Here is a 22196-nt window from a genome sequence, read left to right on the forward strand (position 1 = left end):
AATGAGGTCAGAGACGCGGACTTACAGTGTAGACGTCCAGGTTTCGTCCCCGCAGCACCACTGTGGCGCTCAGGCCCATGGGAACTAAAGCAGAGCTCTGTAGGTCGTAGACTAGCGGACAGGAAGTAGGACCAGGAGAGTCCTGCAGACAGAGAGGAGGCGGGGTTAGAGACAGGCTGACAGACAAAAAGATGGAGACAGACGGGGCAGCGGGCCGTCTTACTCTGTGGTTGAGGATGATGTGCTGGTTTGGACAGCTGTGGTTGTGAGTGCAGAGTTGATCCAGAGGACACCAGTTACAGCGCCACACACTGCTGACACACGCCAAACACCTGAAACACACACCACGGCCTTCAGCGTCTCCTCCATCACTGATTTAGATTCAGATAAACGTACAGCACTGTCACTGTGCCTACGTGACTTACTGGGAGCTCTGGTTCAGTCGGCTTACAGCCATGCAGTCATAGAAGGTCATGTTGCCCGTTGTGACGGTCACATGACCAAACATCAGTGACACGGGCAGGATCATGTGATCTGCAGGTGAGAGGTGACAGAAGTTACACAGTAGCACACCTGAATGAAGACGTTTTTACTGTCACTGCGTGCTGCACTCGGACTCTGTCACCGGCGCTCAAACTGCTGCGTGCTGTAAAATGCTTCACATGCAGTTAAACCTCCTGATATTTTTGGCAGACTCATTCTGAAACACTGTGTACTGGGACACACTAAATCTGTTTCTGGCATGCTAAGTAGGATGGTATTATGGAGGATTGGAACGCGCCCACAGTTCCTACTCACTGCTTCCTGTGGGCAGAGGTGGGAGGTGCTCCGGGGCAGGGGATTGGCAGGTGATGCTGTTTCCCATGACAATGGCAGGCTGAGGCGGGAGGAGCCCGAAGATGCAGGACAGAGACTCCTCCTTTGCGAGGGCGGGAAGCTGGGGGACCGACAGCGTTACCTGAGAGACGAACACAGAAACACGGTTACTGCTTTTCCATCGGGACCCTTCTCTCTGTCTCTAGAGCAGCTGTGTCTCGTATCAGCAATCCTTCCATTGTCTTACTGTCAAAAAAAGAAACGCCCATTGACAGTTTGGGGTCTTTCTATTATTTTTCTTTACTTATTTATATATTTTAGGTTTACAAACGAGAACAAAACCACTTCTGTGCTGGCTGAAAAAGCTCACAGTGTTACTTTTTTCTCCTTCTATTTTAAAAATAAACAACTTTACTTCACATCACAAAATCTTAAAAGGTTATTGTCTGAATTCATTTCACTCAGACCGCAATAACTCCTATGTTTGTGCTGATCCTTATAAACCCTGTGAAGATACTCGGTGAGGCACTAAATATGAAGATGTTTCGTTCATCCTGTCAGCGCTGCAGCAGTAAACAGCTGCTGCAGATGTTCATCGGCTGCTGTGAATCTTGTCTGAAGGATTGGAACTGGCTGGACTTGCAGTGCCTCTGCAATAACACACAGCCAACACAACAACACAACTGTGTTGAAACAGAATCAGCAACCTTCAGTCAATCAGAGAGCTGCTGAACTAGCACCTCAAGTTTTCCTTCAACCTGGACTGATACAGACACCTGCCAGCAACACCTAAGGGTGCCCTGACCCAGGCTGTCATCACTGCGGGAGTGGCTGACTGCATCATAATGCTGTCAGTCAGAATCAGATCAAAACAACAGCAGCCTACCTGCGTCTGCTCTTCTTTGCTGTGATTGGCCGGCTGCAGGCTCTGCACTGTCACGCACTGACTGGTTGGTTCAAAGCTCCAGAGCCAGTGGTTGGGCTGCAGGTGACGCTGACACTGATGTTTCCGGGAACATCTGCACAAAATACAAACATTTGCAGATTAGTAATAGCAACAAACAACCAAACGCAAAACGGCGTCAGAGCAATGTCACATCAACGTGCAGATGCTGCTGTGAGCAAACCAAATCTACTACACTTTCTTCTTCTACTGTCAGTCAGACTTTTTACAAAAAAAGTAAAAAGTTTACATAAAGTTTACAAAAAGATATAAAGAATAAAAATGTACTTTTAAAAAGTTACAAAACACCAGCCGACAGGTAGACCTACCTTCCCTCCAGGACACACCAGCCACAGTACGGGTCTCTGACAGCGAGACAGGAGCGACAGTCTGTCTGTTTCTCACAGGATGACACAGGAACCTTCGACAGCTGGGAGAAAGACAGGAAACAGTTTGTTTTCATTTTTTCTTAAATGGATCGTCTGATTGGATATTGGGGACAAAAGGAGGAAGGAGGAGGGGGAAAAAACTGAAGAAAAGAAAGTGAGACAGGAACTGAGGAAGGAGGTCGACTGTCTCTCACCCTGCTGTTTGTTAAAACATAAACATGTTCCTGGCTCTCATCCAATAGGAGATCAGCGCTGACGGCACTGCCACTGTCCACCAACTCGCTGCCATACAGATGGCCTGACTGATTGGAGATCACCAACACCTGAAAAACAACAACACAGGTGAGTCCACAGATTCCGACACTGTTCTGTTGTTTGGTTTGTGCAACCTCAATCCCTTTCCTCACCTCCTTTCCTTGTGTCCTTTATACCAAACAACAAATTACACATTCTGTTACACACACACATATCAGGTATTCATATCTTGTGGGGACATCTAATTGACATAATGCTTTCCCTAGCCCCTCATCCTAACCATAAAAAATGAATGCCTAACCCTGACCCTAAACCTAACCATAACCCAATTACAATTGTAACCCTGTCACTAAAACAACATTTTGAGTCTCAAAAATGCCTTCAAACTTGTGGGGACCAGGATTTTGGTCCCCACAACCATAGTAAACTACACACTCTCTCTCTCTCACACACACACACACACACACACACACACACGACTGGAGAAAAGCAGAAAGCTTGACAGCAGATTTCTAACATAAGGTATGAATACAAAAGAGAATCATTGTCCTCCCGCTATGTCTAATGCTTCTTTTAAACATCACAGGTGAAAAGACATCCACAGAGGGGTACACCTGTGCCTCCTCTAATCACCGTTCCTACAGCAAGCCTCGCGTCTCCAACTTCAGGTACTGACAAACCCCTTAAGATGGCATGACTGACTGCCAGATCAGAGACACGGAGACAGAGAGAAACAGGTTGGCCCTGGTCGGACCCTCCCTGCTGTCAGTACATCTCAGTGAAGGGCGGGAAATTGGCTGATTCCATCCCAGTTTCACTAATTGGCTCCATCCACACCCTGAGATGTTCTGGATCTGTACTAATGCCACTAAAACACAAACACACATCTCTGTGTACTGTTCATTGTTTATTTGTTCTGAGTACAACAAAAGAACGCTCTTTCTCTGCTGCACAGTATTTGTCACTGAATGACTTTCCTGCTCGAGTGATGAGACGAGTGGACTCCTGCTGTGCCGACTGTGTGAAGTATTTTGAAAAAGTTAACTCAAGACGGAGAAACTCGTGTCAGCAAATATAAAACGTCTAAGAGCTGAAATGTTGTGACAAGTAAAAATGATGATCATCAACATTTAATTTCAGTAAAGTGACAACATGAAAGCAGCAGTGCCTGCTGCCGCTGCGGCAGCAGCAACAACCCGCCAGCAGGTGGAGCTGCTTCACCCCGACAACACCCCTCAAGGCACCTGCACTATCAGCAGCGTGTGACAAAGAGAACAATTCAGACAGTGAAAAATGCAGAAAGGAGGATCGTTTGAGTTTGAACAGACTCGATCCTGCTGTGCCACATCCAGTTTATTTTTTGTCTTTTTTTATTCTTGCTGAGATGGAACAGCGGCATCCTGACAAAGTAGAAACTCTGGAAATCTCTACCATATCTCAGCCACTTCACTCACTGATTGGTCAATTGTGTGCAAGTATAAAGGTATGGCAGGGCTTTAGTGTCTCTCTTATCCCTCTGTGTTCAATCTTCACTCAAATACTTTTGTCACGTTTCTTGTGTACAGCTGTGAGTTTGTGAAACACTGAGTTTTTTAGAAGAATTGAAGTACTGTTACTGCTTTTTCCTGTAGAAATGCGAACCTGTCTCCTGGATTTCACCTAAAGGCATCAGGGTGTAAATCTGAGTTCAGGAGACACTTCTGCACCGCAGACTGCAATAACCTAAAAACACAATGCTTAGTGGAGTTTAATGCTGAGCATTTTCATCATCACCGTCTTCTTCTTTTAAACAGGATGCAATGAGGAAAGGATTTTTCTGACTGGGAAACTGAGGACATCACAGGTTCATTTATGTTTAACAATTTAAAAAGACAAAGACTATCTTCTCTGACTTAAAAGAACCATATTTGTGTTTCAACAGTAGACGGACTAGTTCTTACATACTGCTTATCTACTCAACTTGGGCATTCAAAGCACTTCATACAGCATTTGTCATTCATCCATTCACACAAGCACTTTCTTCTACACCTGAGTCCTTTCTATCTTACATTCACACACATTCATGCTCCGCTGAACGCATCAGAGATCAGCTTGGGGTTCAGTATCCTGCCCAAAGATACTGAGACATGCAGACTACAGCAGCCAGAATTTGAACCACCAACCTTCTGATTAGTAAATGACTTTCTCTACCTCCTGAAGAACAGCCACCCCCAGTCATAATGACCTGAATGACCTGAAACAAGTGAGTGAGCCCACAAAGTCTACAGGGCAAAGGAGCCAGAGCTGCTTTCACATCGATTTCTATATAACTAGAAGTCCTTTTACAAGCAGAGGAGTCAGGAGTCACTGTGCTTCTAGTATACATCTGCCTTTAGATATGTTAAAGTGCAGGAGGAAAACATGTGCATATGTGTTTCTTTAGTTCGGATAGCCTCGGGTGCCACGCCCACAGAAACACTGCAGGAGCGTCACATGCTGGAGAAACTGGTGCTTGAGCACCTTTCTGATAGATTCACTATTTCACAATCCCAACAGAAGCACAGCAGTTAACATGTGCCCGGGTTCGCCGCGAAAAACGTGGTGTTGCACTTGTACATGCCTCTTGTTGTTGATTGGTTATTGGTCCCTCAGGTGCACTCTGGGTAAGGATCCAGCAGGAGGCCCTGAAACATTTACAGTGTGTGTGATTAAATATTAACGGGGAGAATCAAAGCTCTGCTGTTTACCTCGCTGAGGCTCCGAGGCAAGATTAGAGCTCATTAATGCACACACGCACACAAGTTTGTCCTTCTAACTTTGCGAGGACTATGAGTCACACGGTGCATTCCCAGGACCCTTACCCTAAACTTGAACTTGATAAAAACTTCGAAATGAAATGGAAAAAAAATGCCTCTTAAGGTGTCCCGCAGCGAGAACAATTGGGTACAGAATCTCATCACTTTTCAAATGTCCTCTCTAACAATGTGTAAGACTGGGTCCTCATAAGCCACATGTACAAGTACACACACACACACTTACACCCAGTTAAAAGCTTCAGGGGTGTCCTGCTGGATTCTTACCAGACTGCACCTGAGAGACCAATCACCAATCAACAACAAAAGTCTGAGCATGCTCCCATGTGACCCTTCCCACTCTTCCCAAACGCACCACACCCTCGAGCTAAACGCCTGTTAGTCACACACACACACGCATACATAGAGTGTATCATTGTGTTGCTTATAAAGAGCTTCAGGCTACAAGCTGCTCTGTTCAGTGTGTGTGTGTGTGTGTGTGTGTGTGTGTGTGTGTGTGTGTGTGTGTGTGTGTGTGTGTGATCATTTTCCTGGTGTTTCTCTTCAGACCTTCCAGTTACAACATAAACAGGAAACAGCTGATTCCTCCCTGTAGCTAGAGATGGAGACACAAACGCCTAAACAGGCCTTTTCACTGCCAAGTAAAAACCAGTCTCACCAGCTGGTCTCTTAGCAGCTCCATTAGAGTGGAGGGGTCTGAAGCCTGTTCAATTAAGCATTATTCGTATATGCATTTGCACCCCAAAACTTTTCATGTGAGAGTACAAACGGTTTTATACTACAAGTAACTGTCTGCTAAATTCACAGCAGGGAGATTAAGCATCATGTGTCATATCGCTCCATGTTCAGCCACAATGTGCACCATTTCAGCTGTTGTGTGGGACATGTGGGAAAGGGTAACTGAGGTCAATGGCCCAACCGACGGCGTCTACTTCATGTGTGAAACGGCTGTAAAACATGTTGGTGGTGTCACCTTTTGCAGTTGTCCCTTTCTATCTCCCAGGAAAGCGATGGTGTGGCCCGCCTCAGTTGCTGTGGTGACAGCGGTCAGCTGTATAGTGGAGTTGACAATGGGCGTGGCTTTGAGGGGCACGGCGCTAGCGATGGGGTTGGGGGTGTGTTCCCCTCCACAGGGGTACTCTGAGAGAGAGACCTGATAGATGAATAAACAGAGAGAGAGAAGCCAGTGAACACAGGTATGTGGTCAGCCCTGCTTTATCTGTTTACGTCTCTAAACACAAACAATATTGCTTCCATTCACCTTTAAAACTCATGCTTTTTTCCACTCAGCCTGTCACTTTAATCTGTGTATTTTTGCTCTATGTGGGTCAGCTCTGTGTTACAAGCTCTGTGTTTGAGTGGCAGCTGTCTGATGATAAGTCCAGATGCTGAAGATAACCACTCTAATCCACACACACACTCACTCACACACACACACATAGTATTAAGGTCAGCAGCGAGGCAGATGACAACCATCGACAGCTTCTTGCCTAAAGCAGCTGCTAATCTGTGATGTCATCACATGTAAAATGTGATGTCATACGATGTCCCACTTGGCCGACCAGGACCTCAGCGATCCGTGGGATCATCTTTGGACTCTCATTGGAACAAGTTTACTGTCCCATTGTTTTCAACTGTCACCCACACTTCTGTACTGCACTCTCATTACTAGCAGTAGCTCTAACTCTGTCATCTGCAGTATCTGGAGTTTATATTTGGCTCTATCGCTCTTTGCTTGGACCTACTTCTGAGAGCAGCAGCAAAGACAACAGATTGGTCAACTTTATTAAAAAAAACATGAAATTAAGGACTTGGGGTGGAGGTGGGTTGCAAAGTGACTTGCAGATCAGAGCAACCATTGGGTGGGGAAAAGCAGCTTAAAAGCATGTCCTATATGAGATTTACCAGTTGGACATGTCGAACGGTAAAAATCAGCTGATTACAAATAAGCTTGACTTTGTGGTCTGAACTGAAGCTTTGGCATCAGTCCATTCATATATATTTTCAACGTAGAACTGATATTATCACAACTCTATTGCCAAAAAACTTGAACAGCCTACCACAAAGTTATTGCATAGAAAACTGAAACCACAGCTTTCATTCGCTTTAGGAAGGGCTACCTCCCACCCCCCAATCTAAAAAAAAAAAAGAATAATAATGATTTGCAAAATCAAAATACATTATGCATGTATTATGTGCACCAAGCTAGTGAGTGTTCCAGGTAAGGAGGTTACTCACAGCCAGTAATGGTAAGTGTTAAATCTACATTAGTGCTTTCTATCCAGCATTCATTCTCCGACGGATGCATCGAAGAGTATCGATTTAGTATCTTGCCCAAGGATATTTGGTATGAACACCACCAACCTTCTGATTAGTAGATGACCTGCTCTACCTCCTGAGCTACAGCCACCCCCAGTGCCAATGCTGGGTGCAACATGTTACTGGTACCACATTATATTTTTCAGTCATGCAGTAATGTAATGAGTTACTGTACAAAATTCAGTAGTTACACTACAGTTGCAATTATGTCATTACTTACATTACAAAGGTTCTTTAGTTCTGTGCACACTGAGCAGATAGAAAGAAAAAAACATTCACTTTTTCTTCTGCACCCCTACGCAAAAAACAAACACCTCGTTTTGATTGTGTACAAGGAGGAGGGAAATGGTTTAGAGGTCAACAACATTTGTTGAGTGGTGATATGGAAATCGCTTTTATTACAAGAGCATGATTATATAAAGTGCAAACTGTGTCCAGGACAAAAAATGACAGTGTTATACCGCTAACATCGACTCTTTGTGAGCATCTGCACGGACAGCATGCTAATACAGAGCTAACGAAGAAGGCAGTGTGATGTTAAAGTTGAGCGTATGCTGACCCCAGGCCTGCATCCAGAGCCTGAGCTTCAACAGGTAACAAAGGCAGCGATTAAGTGACGCAGCCTCCACTTCTGTTCATGTTTCTACAGCAAAATCATCGTGGCGATGACTTTGAAGTTTCATTGAGCTGGTTTCAAACTTTGTTATGTCGGCTTTGTGTTCTTACATAGCCTCAGGTTTACATTGTGTTTCAGGTCACGTTACAGAGTAGCAAGAAAGTAACGTAATGAGTACTTTCTCTGGGGACAAATTCATAGATTACTTTGTTAATCACCCCAACACTGCTCAGGTGTTTGTGAGTTTACCTTCGGCAGTTTGAGACATTTTGATGACACGCCGTACTCGATGTAGGCCTCCTCCTTTCCACCGCTGCCTTGTCCTCCCTCTGTGTAACACACTTCCTGTGCTCTCCGCAACATTGTGTCTAACTCCGCCATGCCATAAACGCAGAGAGCTGAACGATTTGTTGCTACGGGCGTGGACGCCTGCCCCGCTGCCATGACGACAAACAGGTGAGGTTCACCTGAGTGGTTGCCTAACCATGCACCCTGTGCCAGGTTATACCCACCCTGGCACAGCAGCGGCACCTCAACGTACGAGTAGAAGCTACGATCAGAGATGCAGAGCCTAGAGGCATAAGTCCGGTACTCCTTCTTGTGCCGCCGTGAGAACAGGAAGTAGACATGGTTGCCATGGACAACAGCCTTCACAAAGTGGTTGTTGTAATCGGAGTAACTTCCTACAACAAGCTTTCCAAGCTCCTCCTCCTGAGAGAACGCTCTGCGGGGTGGAACCACTGGAAACAGCCGCCGTGTCGTGATTGGTGGGATGTCACCAGGGCCTTTGCTAGTGTAGCTTCGACCAACCAGCATCAGGCGCAGCACGTCACCATCCCCACCCCCTTCCTGCTTATTTTTCGTGGTTATTACCACGGCAACAGTGGAGACACCTGGAGCGTTGGCTGCGACGTACTGAGTGTCAACGGGATTGGACGTCTGATAGATGAGCTGAGAAATATTGGACAGATTCCTGCAGAGAAAGACAGGACAGAAAAGTCATTCTTCATACGTGTTTTGGCTAATCCAGACATCAGTCACCGTTGATACATGCAAAGAACAGATACAGTGTGAGAAAAATGTATTTGGATAAACTCTGGGAACACAGTGAGGAAAACTAGCACAGTAAACTGACGTACCTCTTTTCACAGATTCCCTGGAACAGTGATCCACAGACTATCAGACTCCCTGGCTCCACCCCCTGCCCCGTCTCCATCAGCAGCAGTTTGTTGTAGTTGTCGGTGTCCTTGGCTGATGGGCATTCCTGGAGCACGATTGGTGGGAGGCACTCTGGGGAGTCCCGGTAAGGGCCGGTCTTTACGTGCAACAACACCTCGAGGCCAGTGGTCAGCTGGTACAGATTATTGACCCCACCCACATAAATATGTCCCGCTCCAGGATCCAGGAGCAGGTGCGACAGGGGGGCACCCTTCAACTCCACATGTTTCGAGGCATCCACAGGTTGGGAGAAAGGGGAGAGGATGTGGAGGAAGAGGAGGAGTGACGGGGGGATGGAGGAGGCCAACATGGCAGCTCCTCTTTACCTGAAACAGATTAAAGTTCAGGAGAATTAAAACTTGTGAAAAGCAGCTGCTTATGATTATTCACAGGTCAGCAGGCCCACTTGCAGTTAATCTCACTGCCCGCTGGTCAAAAACAGACAAAACTTGTTTTTCTTGTTTTATCTGTCCAAACCCTAAAGATATTCCCTTTACAGGGCGATCTGGTGGAAAAAGGAAATGAAATAAACCCTCCGAGAAACTGAAACAAGACAATATTGTAGATTTTTGAATTGTGCAGAAACTGACCCCAGATCTGAACTTCACTGTAAAATTTGAAATCCACTAAAGAATGTCTTCTTGGCTTCACCGTCCGCCCACAGAAAGTCAGCGGTCTGTCTGAATACAAAACTCAAAGCTGTGATTGCATCTTATTTCCACTTTCTCCCCTGCAGCAGAAAACCTCGCCCGAGTTTCAGAGCAGAACTGAACCATGACTGTCTCAGATTAAGGTGGAGAAACACGGATCTATTTCATACCCCAAAAAGAAAAAAAAAATCTTAAATATGTAAAATACACCTGAGCAGGTGAGGCTCAGCCCTGCAGACTCGCTGCACCGTTTCTCTTTCTCTCTCTGAAGTTATTAATAAAATATTTTTGCTGCTTCACACTTTTCATCTGGCGGTCAAACTGTAGTTGCCTGTAGTAACATCACCATGGCAACAAACCGGTATCCACGGCAACGCTGTGAAACGACTCAAACCTCTGGTGGGTTGTTTGGTTTTTATGACAGAGTGGAGTTTTAAACTGGTGTCAAACTGGTTTCAATCTTGCGGGTCCTTCTGTCTCTTCAGGTTGCATCACTCTGTCAAAGTGTAAAATATTCCTCAGACCTCATTCCTCTTCTCCTGAGGATAAATCCACGATCTTTCCTCCAGCTCTCCCACTACTGCTACAAACAGCCTCCGCCTTCACTTCACCTGAAACAAGCTGATTTACTATACAGCCGAAACGAGGAGAAAGATTCACTATTTAAAGATGAAATTTCAAGCAGCACAAAAAGTGTTCTTCCAATGCTGAACCTCCAAACGGTTTTATTCACAGGCCGCCTACAACAGACACGGTCAGCAATTAGTTAGCTGTTATGGGGTTTGTTTTGTGGAAGGCAGAAGTAACCATATACTGATGAGGGTGGAGTACTACGTTATCAGCCTTCGTAGACTGCAGGGGTGACTGGCACTAACACAAAACCTGCTAATTAGTGCTGATGATACTTTTGTTATTTCATCTGTAGTCATCTCTAATTGGTTGTGTGGCTTTAAATGGAAAGCCAGAAGGCAGTGAGAGTAGCACCACCTACTCACAGAGCAGAGCATGTATTATTACAATGGCTGTGTTATTGATAAAGTCAAAGATAGCATGAATGGCCTGAAACAAGCTGGGGGTGGAGGTGAGGTTGCAAAGTGGCATGCAGAGGTACCAGTAACCCTATGTTGAACAGCTTAAATATAATGTTATGTATAAGATTTACCAACAGGATGTACAGAGGGGTTTCAGGCGACATCAGCTGGCACTGAATTATGCATCTCTGCCAAATTTGCAGGAATTTGGCTCCATGGCTGTGATACAATTTTAACTTTTCATATTAGTCATATCGTTTATAAGATAATTACATTAAATGACTCTAATAGTGTCATTTATGCTTAGCTTATGCATGTATGTGTGTACATGTTTAGACATCTTTGTGAGGACAGAAACTACTATACTTGTGGGAACCAACAGTCAGTTATGGGGACAAAAATGTCCATCCCCAGGAGTTTGACGGCATTTTTGAGGCTCAAAATGTGGTTTTAGTGTCAGGGTTACAATTAGGTTATGGTTAGGTTTAGGCTGAGGGTTAGGGTTAGGCATTCATTATTGATGGTTAGGGTTAGGGTAAGGAGCTAGGGAAAGCACTATGTCAATGAGATGTCCTCACTAAGATATGAAAACGAGTGTGTGTGTGTGTGTGTGTGTGTGTGTGTGTGTGTGTGTGTGTGTGTGTGTGTGTGTGTGTGTCATTATGAAGGGATAAAGCAGGTTTATTTGTACTGTAAATCTGGGCATTTTAACACAGGAGTCTATGGGGGCTGACTCGCTTTTTGAGCCAGCCTCAAGAGGCCATTTGCACTACAGTTTTTGGCGCTTCTACTTGGACTTCATATCTCTGTCCCAAGTGGTTGCCACATGGTTCTATCCAGTATGTGTTGGAAAACACGCCTGTTTAGATACTCAAAATATGGAGAGAATGCACACAAACAGCTTAGCTTGTCCATCGGTGTAATAATGTGTAAACATTTTCAGTTCAGATATAATCTGTTTTGATTTTCATTTTTACCTTATAAAGAGAAGCCCAGGGGTTTTCTTTGACTGGTATTTTCAGATAGTGGGGCCAAAAAAACTCCCAAAACTCGAGCAGAACCATGCGCAGGAGGAACTGTTTGGAAACATTTTTGCAAATCTGTATATTTTTTGCTTAAAGACAACATCAAATAATCCTGGCAAATATCCAGTCTTTCAAACAACCATCAGGTCTAAATCAAACCGCAGCAGTTAGAAAAGCCAAATTCTATCCATCAAACTCCCAATAAAATGGTTTTTAATCTCCTTTTTTTTAACAAAGGTCAGTCAGATTAATCTTGAGCACTAATGTGGTCAAAGGTTTTACCACAAGCCTCAGAATTTCCTCTGAACACTTTCAATCAGTCGTCTTTTTCTCGACAGCAAAACAGATCTTTAACTCACATTTCCACACAAACAGCCAGCGCATATCCTCTTTTTAACAATATTCCCAGTTCGGCAACAAAGAGGACTTTCTCTTGCTTTCTCGACATGTCAAAACAGTCACACATCAGATCTGATTCAGCTTCATGCAAATCAGAGGAAGAAAAACTCATTTACATCTGTAGTCTCAGAAAATACCACAAACTGTGGGTTTTACTGTGCTGTGGCGTGCCTCTGATTAGAGCCTGGGACCTCCAAACCAAAAAATAAATCATCAGGATTTTTCCTCTTAATCCAGCTGGAGCCTGAGGGAGACGACACACCAGGCGTGCACCGATTGTGAAATTCTGGGTCAGTACTGTTTGCAATTTTCAAAATAAAAATCTGCATCCTAGTATATACATATACATATAACACTCAGAGGGTGATTTCAAACAGAAAGCCAAACATTAAGCCCCGATTAACATTGATTAACAGTATTGTTAATACATCACATGTGATGACATCACATAAAAGAAGGTCTATGAAACATGAATTAAGAAGTTGTTTAAAGGAGGAGGTTACTGATTTCATCAGTCGTATCTCCTCAGGCAGGTTGTTCTAAAATCGAGGGCCCTGATAGCAAAAGCACAGTCACCACCCAGGAGGATCGACATATCTGGTATGTATCTCAGGCTCAGACTCAGATGTACTTTTAAAGGGATCAGCAAAATCTTACAAGTTGACTCTATAAGCTTACAGATAGTCAAAGCACAGAAGTCAGGACTGGGGTGAAGCTCTGCAGTCCACCAAAACCAATAAAACCCCAGCTGTTGCATTTTGAATGAGCCAGAGGCGAGAGAGTAACTTTGTGTTTATACGAGTGTGGACAGAGTTGCAGTAGCCAAGCCTGGAGAAAACAAACATGGGGATGACTTTTTCCAGGTATGACAGTGAAAGCTGTGATTTAATTGAAACAAGACCAGGCGGCTTCTTTGATGTGTGCCTCAAAGCTGAATCAACTTGCTCCCTGCTGCTGCGGAGTCGGGGCGGTCTGCCTCTCCCCACCGCAGGGAAAAGGGTAACACCACCTGGGTCTGGGTGCAGTTCCCCCCTCCAGGGGCAAGGGTACCTAGACCCGGTTAGTAGAGTGCGCTTGGGGAGTGTGATCGTGTATACAGCGTCCCTTTATGTCTGTCTCCACGTCGGTTGAGTGTGAAGTACATATGAGAGCATGAGGGTGGGAATGGATGTTTGTGTCTGTGTGTGCCTGTATGTGTGTGCCTGTATGTCTGTGTCTATATGTCAGGTTGGGTATCAGACGCCACCTCTCTGGGGACATCTCGGGCCCACCAAGGTTTGGAGGCCTATCTCCACCCACCACCACTTCCCCTGCCGGTGGCGGACTCCCTCAGGTATCGGTGCGTTGGTGGTTCTTTGTATCTGGGGGTGGGTGTCCGGGTACACACCGGCTCACTCCTTGGCGGCCGCTTATTGGGGCTCGCTCGGGCCACTTTGGAGGTGGGGTGCCCCCGGCCTCTCGGCCTGCGGCTCGGTCACTCAGGCACAGCTGGCTGCCGGCGGAGCTCACGGGCGCGTCACTGCAACTCCCCCTGGCTTCTGCTCCGCAGCTGCTGAGTGAGCTCTCATCTGGGACTCTCCTTGGTGTAGCCCAGATGAAAAAAATCATACTTATTCTCTTTATATTAACTGTCCACATCAACAAGCGTCGTATTTCCTATGACCATTGAATGCACCTCTCAGTTCACCCCACGTGAGGGCACCTAGCTCAGCAACCAATCAGAGCCTACCCAGGCCGCATTGACCCTGTCAGCCAGGAAGTGAGGTGGAGGTGCATGGTGTCCCGGGTTTTTCTTATCTCAGCAAGAGGAGTGGAGGCATCTGCTACTCAAACCGAGAAATCCACGGACAAAAGAGAGGAAAACTCAGGATTGAGAGGAAGGAAAACCAGCCTACTTACCTGCTGGAAGTCCGGAGTCGAGTGGCTGGATGAAGGAGAGAGGCAACGTCGGTAAGACGAGTGTTATTCTGATGGAAAAAACTTGTAGAGACTTACCGTCGCGATCATGCTAATGCTAGCTCGGTGTCTCACAGGCTAACCACTCACCTTTCATCCGGAGAGCTGCTGCAATTCCAACGCCAGTGTGTGTTGGGCTTTTGTGAAACAGAGCAACGGTGAGCAACATGTTCTTAGCTGCTCTAAAGCTAATTTTTGTCAGTTCACTGTGAGTTTAAAGTAATCTAGAGGGTAATTTTTAGTGCATTTCTCTCTCACGAATAGGCCTATAGCGTGGAGAAATTAAGCACACTGCTTTAATGCCTCTGAACTGAACTCATATGTATATTTTGTTGCTTATTTGCACATAGTTCTGAATTTGTTATGGTGTATTGTATTTTGAGTGTCAATGGTTACTTACCATAAGTATTGTTTAATTAATGTTTACATGAATAGAGAAATATTTGAGCAACTTAGATGTTTAGTTCTCATATTTGATATGCTTGAAAATTGAATGTTGTACAACAGAACTGTGAGATTTGATAAGATTTAAGATGTTGATGCAATGAATATGAGGTGATGCAATATTTTGATTTTGTATTTTAACCTTAAACAATGCATCTGAAACAGACTGATTAGAATGTACATTTTATGACCTGGATTATAGGTCAGGTTTTTTGGAGAGGACGGAAAAGTCCAAGGACCAGGACGATATTCTGGTTGTGATAGATGGCGAGCCAACCACTTTGAGGACGATCTACCCCAAAGAAGATACACACCACACACTCATACATTCCAGTTACATTCACAAGGACCTTTGAAGTTGGCTATCGCCAGCTTAACTCTAAATTCTTAAAGGGCCCCAACGAGTACTTTTATTTTGTTGAGTGTGCACACTATTTATTTTATTTTATACTTTATCTGTACAAATTGGACAAATACCTGTTATACTTTGTAACAATACAAGAGTGGCTACTCAAAAGTTAACATTGTGTCCAGGTCATTATTGCTGCTCAATACTTTGGCTCCATACGAATTTGGTGTCTTCTGATTCTGGCCAGGGTCTTATTACGAGCCCAAGTAATTATTGCGCTGTAATTCACCTTTATACCTTAAAGTTGGTTACAGAAGTGGCGAGCCAGCCAGGAGCCAATTGATTTGAGCATCAATATTGAGGCAATGACCAGCATGGATTTCATACAAAAGTCTGGTGTCAAAATACCTAATGCGGTTGTTGTCGCTGGGATAACACAGGTATCTGAGAAAGATGAACAGGTCATTGACTTTCTGAAACAGTATGGTAAAATCACAAGAGTCCTTTTTGTTGATGATTCACTGTCCAACTTCTACCAAAACCTGATCGTAGAATACTCTAGCAGTTCAGCCTTAGAAGGTTTAGAACCTCGTTTACCATACACATACACAGCACAAGCTGATCCCAGCGTTGTCTATGAAATTAAAACACTCAGTAGCATGTACACTACCACGGTTGGGAGTAATGTTACAAAAACCTACTTGGCGGAACTCAAGGAACTAGCCAAGCTGAGTGGCAAAGACTACGGTGAGGTGCTGAAGGAGATGATGTGTCAGATTGGGGAGGATGTTGAAGCCATGCGACCTACCACTGAAGAACCTTCTCCCACGTATGTCGAGACCACTGTTGTATCTCCGCCCGCTTCTAAAGAGCGACAGTGTCACACCTCACATTCAGATGTTACACCAAGTGATACTGGTGCCACTGATGATGTTCCCCTCACTAATGGAAGGAGAGCAGCGTCCCTCTCAGTAAGTGACTTGAACCCACCTGACATTCAGAAGGTTGTGGTAGAGCATATCGTACGAAGGCAAGATGTTGTCCCACACATCCAGTCCCAGGTGAGACTCCGTTCCTTCTCCGGTAAGGTTCCCAGACCTAACAATGAAACTGATTATGACACATGGCGCACACAAATTGAACTGCTCCAAAATGATCCCAGCATGTCCCCCCTGCAAATATCCAGAAAGATCCATGAGAGCCTGCTCCCACCAGCAGCTGATATAGTTAAGAGTTTGCGGCCTGAGTCACCACCTGTGACTTATTTGCAGCTTCTAGATTCAGCCTTTGGCACTGTAGAAGATGGTGAGGAACTTTTCGCTCAATTCCTGAACACCCTTCAAGATCCAGGTGAGAAGTCATCCACTTACCTTCACCGGCTACAGCTAGCATTAAACAGAGCCACGAAGAGGGGGGGAGTCGCATGTGAAGAAGTGGACAAACATCTACTTAAACAGTTCTGCAGGGGATGTTGGGACAACGACCTACTCAGCGCCCTGCAACTTGAGCAAAAGAAGAGCAGCCCACCCCAATTCTCAGACCTGTTGTTAATGATTCGCTCTGAGGAAGATCGACAGCAAGCAAAAACTAACCGTATGAGAAAACACATTGGCACCACAAAGCAGAGAACTCAGTTACAGTTCCAGGGTGCACATGTTTGTGAACCAGAGGAGAAACATGGGAGTAGCATTGCTGCTATTGAGGATCTGCGAAAGCAGGTGGCGAGTCTGCAAAGTCAACTAACTACATTCATGTCACAGAAAAAAACAAAGTTTGCAAACAGCAAGGACCCTGCAGGGAAGCCGCAGAGTAAGATGTCAAAGCCACATGGTGTAGATGGACGTATGCAAAGACAGACTTCAAAGAGGCAAAGGGGCAGACCCAAGCCCTGGTATTGTTTCAACTGCGGTGAAGATGGACATATCGCTCCATGCTGTGTTGACCCCGCTAACCCCAACCTAGTAGCAGAAAAAAAGAAGCAGTTGGAGGAGAAACAACGCCAGTGGGAAGCGCGAGATTGTACAGATTCACCTTTAAACATCTAACAGTTCCTGTTGTGGGACAAACAGGAGCTGAGGAGAGTCAACAACGTCCCTCAGACGTAAACAATGGTGACAAAATCACAGCTGAGGTTAACAAAGTAAGTACCCCAGCAAAGACTGTCAAAGCACAAACATGTTCTGGCTTAAACCATTCAGAGCAGAACCAATCTTTCCAACTCCCTAAACAGTTGATTGGTACCAGAAGTACAGCTCAAGTGACTGTGAGAGGTGAAGAAGTCAACTGTCTTCTTGACTCAGGCTCCCAAGTTACCACTGTTCCTGAGTCATTTTACCAGCAGCACCTTTCAGAGCAAAAGATCAAGCCACTACATGACCTCTTAGAAGTGGAAGGTGCTAATGGCCAGCTAGTGCCTTACTTTGGCTATATAGAAATGACCATAACTTTTCCAAAGGACTTTATAGGTGTTCCAGTAGATGTAAACACACTTGCTTTAATCGTCCCTGACACTTCACAATCCCTCATGCTCATAGGCACAAACACCCTAGATGTACTGTTCGACATCTACTCAGAGACTGACTTAGCCAATCGTCAACCCCTCCCACATGGCTACAAAGTAGTCTTCAAAATCATTGAGTTGAGACGGAAGCAGACAAGTGACACCCATCAGGGGGTAGTGAAGCTACTTGGCAAGATGCCTCAAGTCATTCCAGCTGGTTCAACTGTAGTGGTGGAGGGAGTCGCCCTTGGCGAGGGCCTTCAGGATGAAAAATCAGTTGTAATTGAGTACCCATCATCGTCCCCCTTGCCCGGTGGCCTGCTACTTAAAGCCGGTCTGGTGGACTTTCCCCAGCGGCGGCCCCACAAGTTGCCAGTTGTTATAAGCAACGAGTCTGACCACGACATTGTCATCCCTGCCAAGTGTACTATTGCAGAGGTTAGTGCTTATCAGACCATCCTATTAAAGGAACACAACAAGACCAAACAGTCAGAACTATCCCAGAGAACTCCAGAGACTCCGTCTTTCCAAGAGCCCACCATAACCTTCAATTTTGGTGACTCCCCAGTTCCATTGGAATGGAAACAGCGCATCACTCAGCAGCTCAGCGGCATGCCTGAGGTGTTTGCACAGCACGACCTGGATTTTGGCCGGACGGACCAGGTGCGACATCATATAAAACTTTCGGATGGCACGCCTTTCAAACTACGTGCCCGGCCAATCCACCCACGGGACATTGAGGCTGTCCGGAAGCACATTCAGGAACTCCTTGATGCAGGAGTTATTAGAGAGTCAGAGTCCCCATTTGCGTCACCCATAGTGGTAGTCCGGAAAAAGAACGGCCAAGTCCGGTTGTGCATCGATTATAGGCGTCTAAACCTTCAGACTATAAAAGATGCGTACAGCCTTCCGAAGCTAGAGGACACATTCTCAGCCCTCAATGGTTCACAGTGGTTCTCTGTTCTTGATCTAAAATCAGGGTACTACCAGATCGAGGTCGAAGAAGCAGACAAACCGAAGACGGCCTTTGTGTGCCCTCTCGGCTTCTGGGAGTTCAACAGAATGCCTCAGGGTGTAACGAACGCCCCCAGCACGTTCCAGCGGTTAATGGAGCGGTGCATGGGGGATATGCATTTGAAGGATGCATTGGTCTTTCTTGATGACGTGATAGTATTCTCCCGAACCCTTGAGGAACACGAAGAAAGACTCATGAAAGTGCTCACTCGTCTAAAAGAGTTTGGGTTAAAGCTGTCACCAGAGAAATGTGTCTTCTTCCAGACTTCAGTCCGTTATCTGGGACATGTGGTCTCCAGAAATGGAGTTCGGACTGACCCTGAGAAGATTTCGGCCCTTAAAACATGGCCTGTCCCACAGACCCTGCGAGAGTTAAAGTCGTTCCTTGGTTTTGCTGGGTATTATAGAAGGTTCGTTAAGGGGTATTCCAGCATTGTGAAACCTCTCCACAACTTAACTTCGGGGTACCCACCTAGCCACAAGAAATCAAAAGTAAACGCAAGACAAAGTGCACATCAGTACCATGACCCAAAAGACCCTTTCGGAGGTCGCTGGACGCCAGCTTGCCAGGAAGCCTTCGAGTCAGTCATCCAAAGTCTCACCACTGCCCCTGTACTTGCCTTCGCTGACCCCCAGAAACCCTATATACTGCACACCGACGCCAGTACCACCGGGCTTGGTGCTGTATTGTATCAGGAGCAAGAGGGACAACTTAGAGTCATAGGCTATGCAAGTAGAGGGCTGTCACGGAGCGAAAATCGCTATCCAGCGCACAAGTTGGAGTTTCTGGCGCTCAAGTGGTCAGTTACAGAAAAGTTCAGCGACTATCTCTACGGCAACCACTTCACTGTTGTAACGGATAGTAATCCGCTGACTTACATTCTGACTTCAGCAAAACTTGACGCAACTAGCTATAGGTGGCTAGCAGCACTGTCCACATTCTCTTTCAAACTCCTCTATCGTCCAGGGAAGCAGAATGGAGATGCGGATGGATTATCACGCAGACCACACGGAGGGCTAGCGGACGACCTGAAATCACAAAAAGAGATTGAACGCATACAACAGTTCACTCAAGATCACCTTTGTGATCCAGACAACATCAATGCTGTAAATCAGTCTGTGGTGAAAGCAATCTGTGAGAGGCAGTTCACCTACAGCGTCAGTCCTGACAATGAAAGAGAGGCAGATGCAGATTGTGTTGCCTTGGTGGAGGTGCTTGCTGTGTCTCCTAGTGCTGTACCTGATAGCTATGGGCAAGAGGAACAGTTTGGAGGTCTGCCAACCATTCCCCATCTAACTGAGGCAGAGCTGGCAGACGAGCAAAGAGCCGATCAGTGTATAAAGCATGTTATTTCTCAGATCGAATATGGGGACACACCACCTCCAACCGTGCGCACACAGTTCCCTGAGCTTCCACTGCTCCTCCGAGGGCTTAACCGTCTTGAGCTCCGCAACAATGTCTTGTACCGGCGACGCCAAGAGGGGTCCCAGAAAACCTACCAGCTTGTACTTCCAGCTGAGCTTCGCAACACAGTTCTCACCAGCCTGCATGACCATATGGGTCACATGGGAGTCGACCGTACACTGGACCTTGTAAGGTCAAGATTTTATTGGCCAAGGATGGCTTTGGACGTGGAAAGGAAAGTGAAGACGTGTGGCAGGTGCGTGCGGAGGAAGGCACGGCCTGAAAGAGCGGCCCCCTTGGTCAACATTAATACGACACGACCTCTTGAACTCTTGTGCATGGACTTCTTGTCCCTGGAAGCTGACAGGAGTGGAACCAAAGATATATTGGTGATCACGGACCACTTCACTAAATTTGCAGTTGCTATCCCAACACCTAATCAAAAGGCCCGCACAGTGGCAAGGTGTCTGTGGGAGAACTTTATGGTACACTATGGCATCCCAGAAAAATTGCATAGTGACCAGGGTCCAGATTTCGAGTCCCGCACAATCAAGGAGCTCTGTCAGGTGGCTGGTATCCACAAGGTGAGGACAACCCCATACCATCCTAGGGGCAATCCTGTGGAACAATTTAATCGTACCTTGCTTGATATGTTGGGAACTCTCCGTGATCAAGATAAGTCCTGTTGGCGTGACCATGTAAGACCCCTGGTCCACGCTTATAACTGCACCAGGAATGAAGTGACTGGTTTCTCCCCGTACGAACTGATGTTCGGACGCCAACCTCGGTTGCCAGTTGACCTTGCATTCAACCTGCCAGTGCAAGAGGAACAACACTCATCTCACTCTGAATATGTGCAAAAACTCAAGTCACGTCTCAAAGAAAGCTACAAGTTAGCTATGGACAAGGCTGCAAAGATGGCTCACAAGAACAAAATGAGGTTTGACAGACATGTAACTGCATCAGACTTGGAAGCTGGAGATCGGGTATTGGTCAGGAATGTCCGTATCCGGGGCAAACATAAGATTTCAGACAAGTGGGAACACACTGTGCATGTAGTGGTGAGAAGGGCAGGCAACCTCCCAGTATATACAGTTAAGCCTGAAAACAAAGATGGTCCCCTAAGAACACTACACCGGGATCTGTTGCTACCATGTGGCTACCTACCTGTGGAGGAAAGCAGTGAGCATGTACAGAAGCCAGTGTCACGCAGGCCAAGAACCCGTGCAAATCCAGCGCTAGAGGAAGAGAACTCCTCAGACGAAGAAGATGATTTGCTCATTCCTGTTTGGTTGAGTTCCCCTGTCCACACAGTGAGTGAGAGTCCTGTAAATGTTCCTGATATTGACAACCCACCTGTTTTTGACAGCCAATCTGATTTTGGCAACATACCTGATATGCCTAACAGTACTACAGATGATACTGAGTACTTATCTACCAATGGAGTCACACCGACCGAACAAGTGGATGAAATAACCTTAACTGAAACTGACTCACCTGTTGATGACCCAGACGTCCAAGAAAGGCAACTTCCATTTCAGGAGGCTGGCACCAGAGGTGCGAATTCTGAGGAGAGAGTGGAGGAGATAGTCCCAGTGGATACAAGGGAAAACATGGATACAAATGATTCTGTAAGGAGATCTGAGAGAAACCGTCGTCCGCCACGACGGCTTGACTATACGGAGCTAGGCAATCCTCTGATCACTGCAGCAAAATCATTCTTGCAAGGACTGTCTTCAGCTTGGGCCGATGTCATCAGTGATGGTGAAGAGCCTGCTTCGCCCTCTTCCTTGACCCGTCAAATAATCATCATTTAACTGTCTACCATGCACAGGGACGTGCATGAGTTCAGGAGGGGAGGGTGTAGCCCAGATGAAAAAAATCATACTTATTCTCTTTATATTAACTGTCCACATCAACAAGCGTCGTATTTCCTATGACCATTGAATGCACCTCTCAGTTCACCCCACGTGAGGGCACCTAGCTCAGCAACCAATCAGAGCCTACCCAGGCCGCATTGACCCTGTCAGCCAGGAAGTGAGGTGGAGGTGCATGGTGTCCCGGGTTTTTCTTAT

At 46.0% G+C, this 22196-nt stretch overlaps 1 protein-coding gene across 1 annotated transcript in view; it reads right to left on the reverse strand.

The window, feature by feature from the left end:
- The window catches only part of plxnb3 (plexin B3), a 100970-nt gene that overhangs the window by 16863 nt on the left and 61911 nt on the right, over positions 1 to 22196 (reverse strand). Inside the window, exons 3-12 of the mRNA XM_085345660.1 lie at positions 9270 to 9674; positions 8380 to 9103; positions 6169 to 6348; positions 2343 to 2471; positions 2089 to 2189; positions 1703 to 1835; positions 799 to 958; positions 426 to 534; positions 224 to 332; positions 26 to 142 (exon numbers count right to left, since the gene is read on the reverse strand). Of these exons, the coding sequence (XP_085201786.1) occupies positions 26 to 142; positions 224 to 332; positions 426 to 534; positions 799 to 958; positions 1703 to 1835; positions 2089 to 2189; positions 2343 to 2471; positions 6169 to 6348; positions 8380 to 9103; positions 9270 to 9658 (2151 nt within the window). The 5' untranslated portion in view covers positions 9659 to 9674. The remainder of the gene's footprint in view (positions 1 to 25; positions 143 to 223; positions 333 to 425; positions 535 to 798; positions 959 to 1702; positions 1836 to 2088; positions 2190 to 2342; positions 2472 to 6168; positions 6349 to 8379; positions 9104 to 9269; positions 9675 to 22196) is intronic.

Source organism: Diplotaxodon limnothrissa, linkage group LG20 (genome assembly GCF_057381915.1).
Source record: "Diplotaxodon limnothrissa isolate DT_005_m linkage group LG20, D_limnothrissa_male_GT1.1, whole genome shotgun sequence".
In the NCBI taxonomy this organism is placed as follows: domain Eukaryota; kingdom Metazoa; phylum Chordata; class Actinopteri; order Cichliformes; family Cichlidae; genus Diplotaxodon; species Diplotaxodon limnothrissa.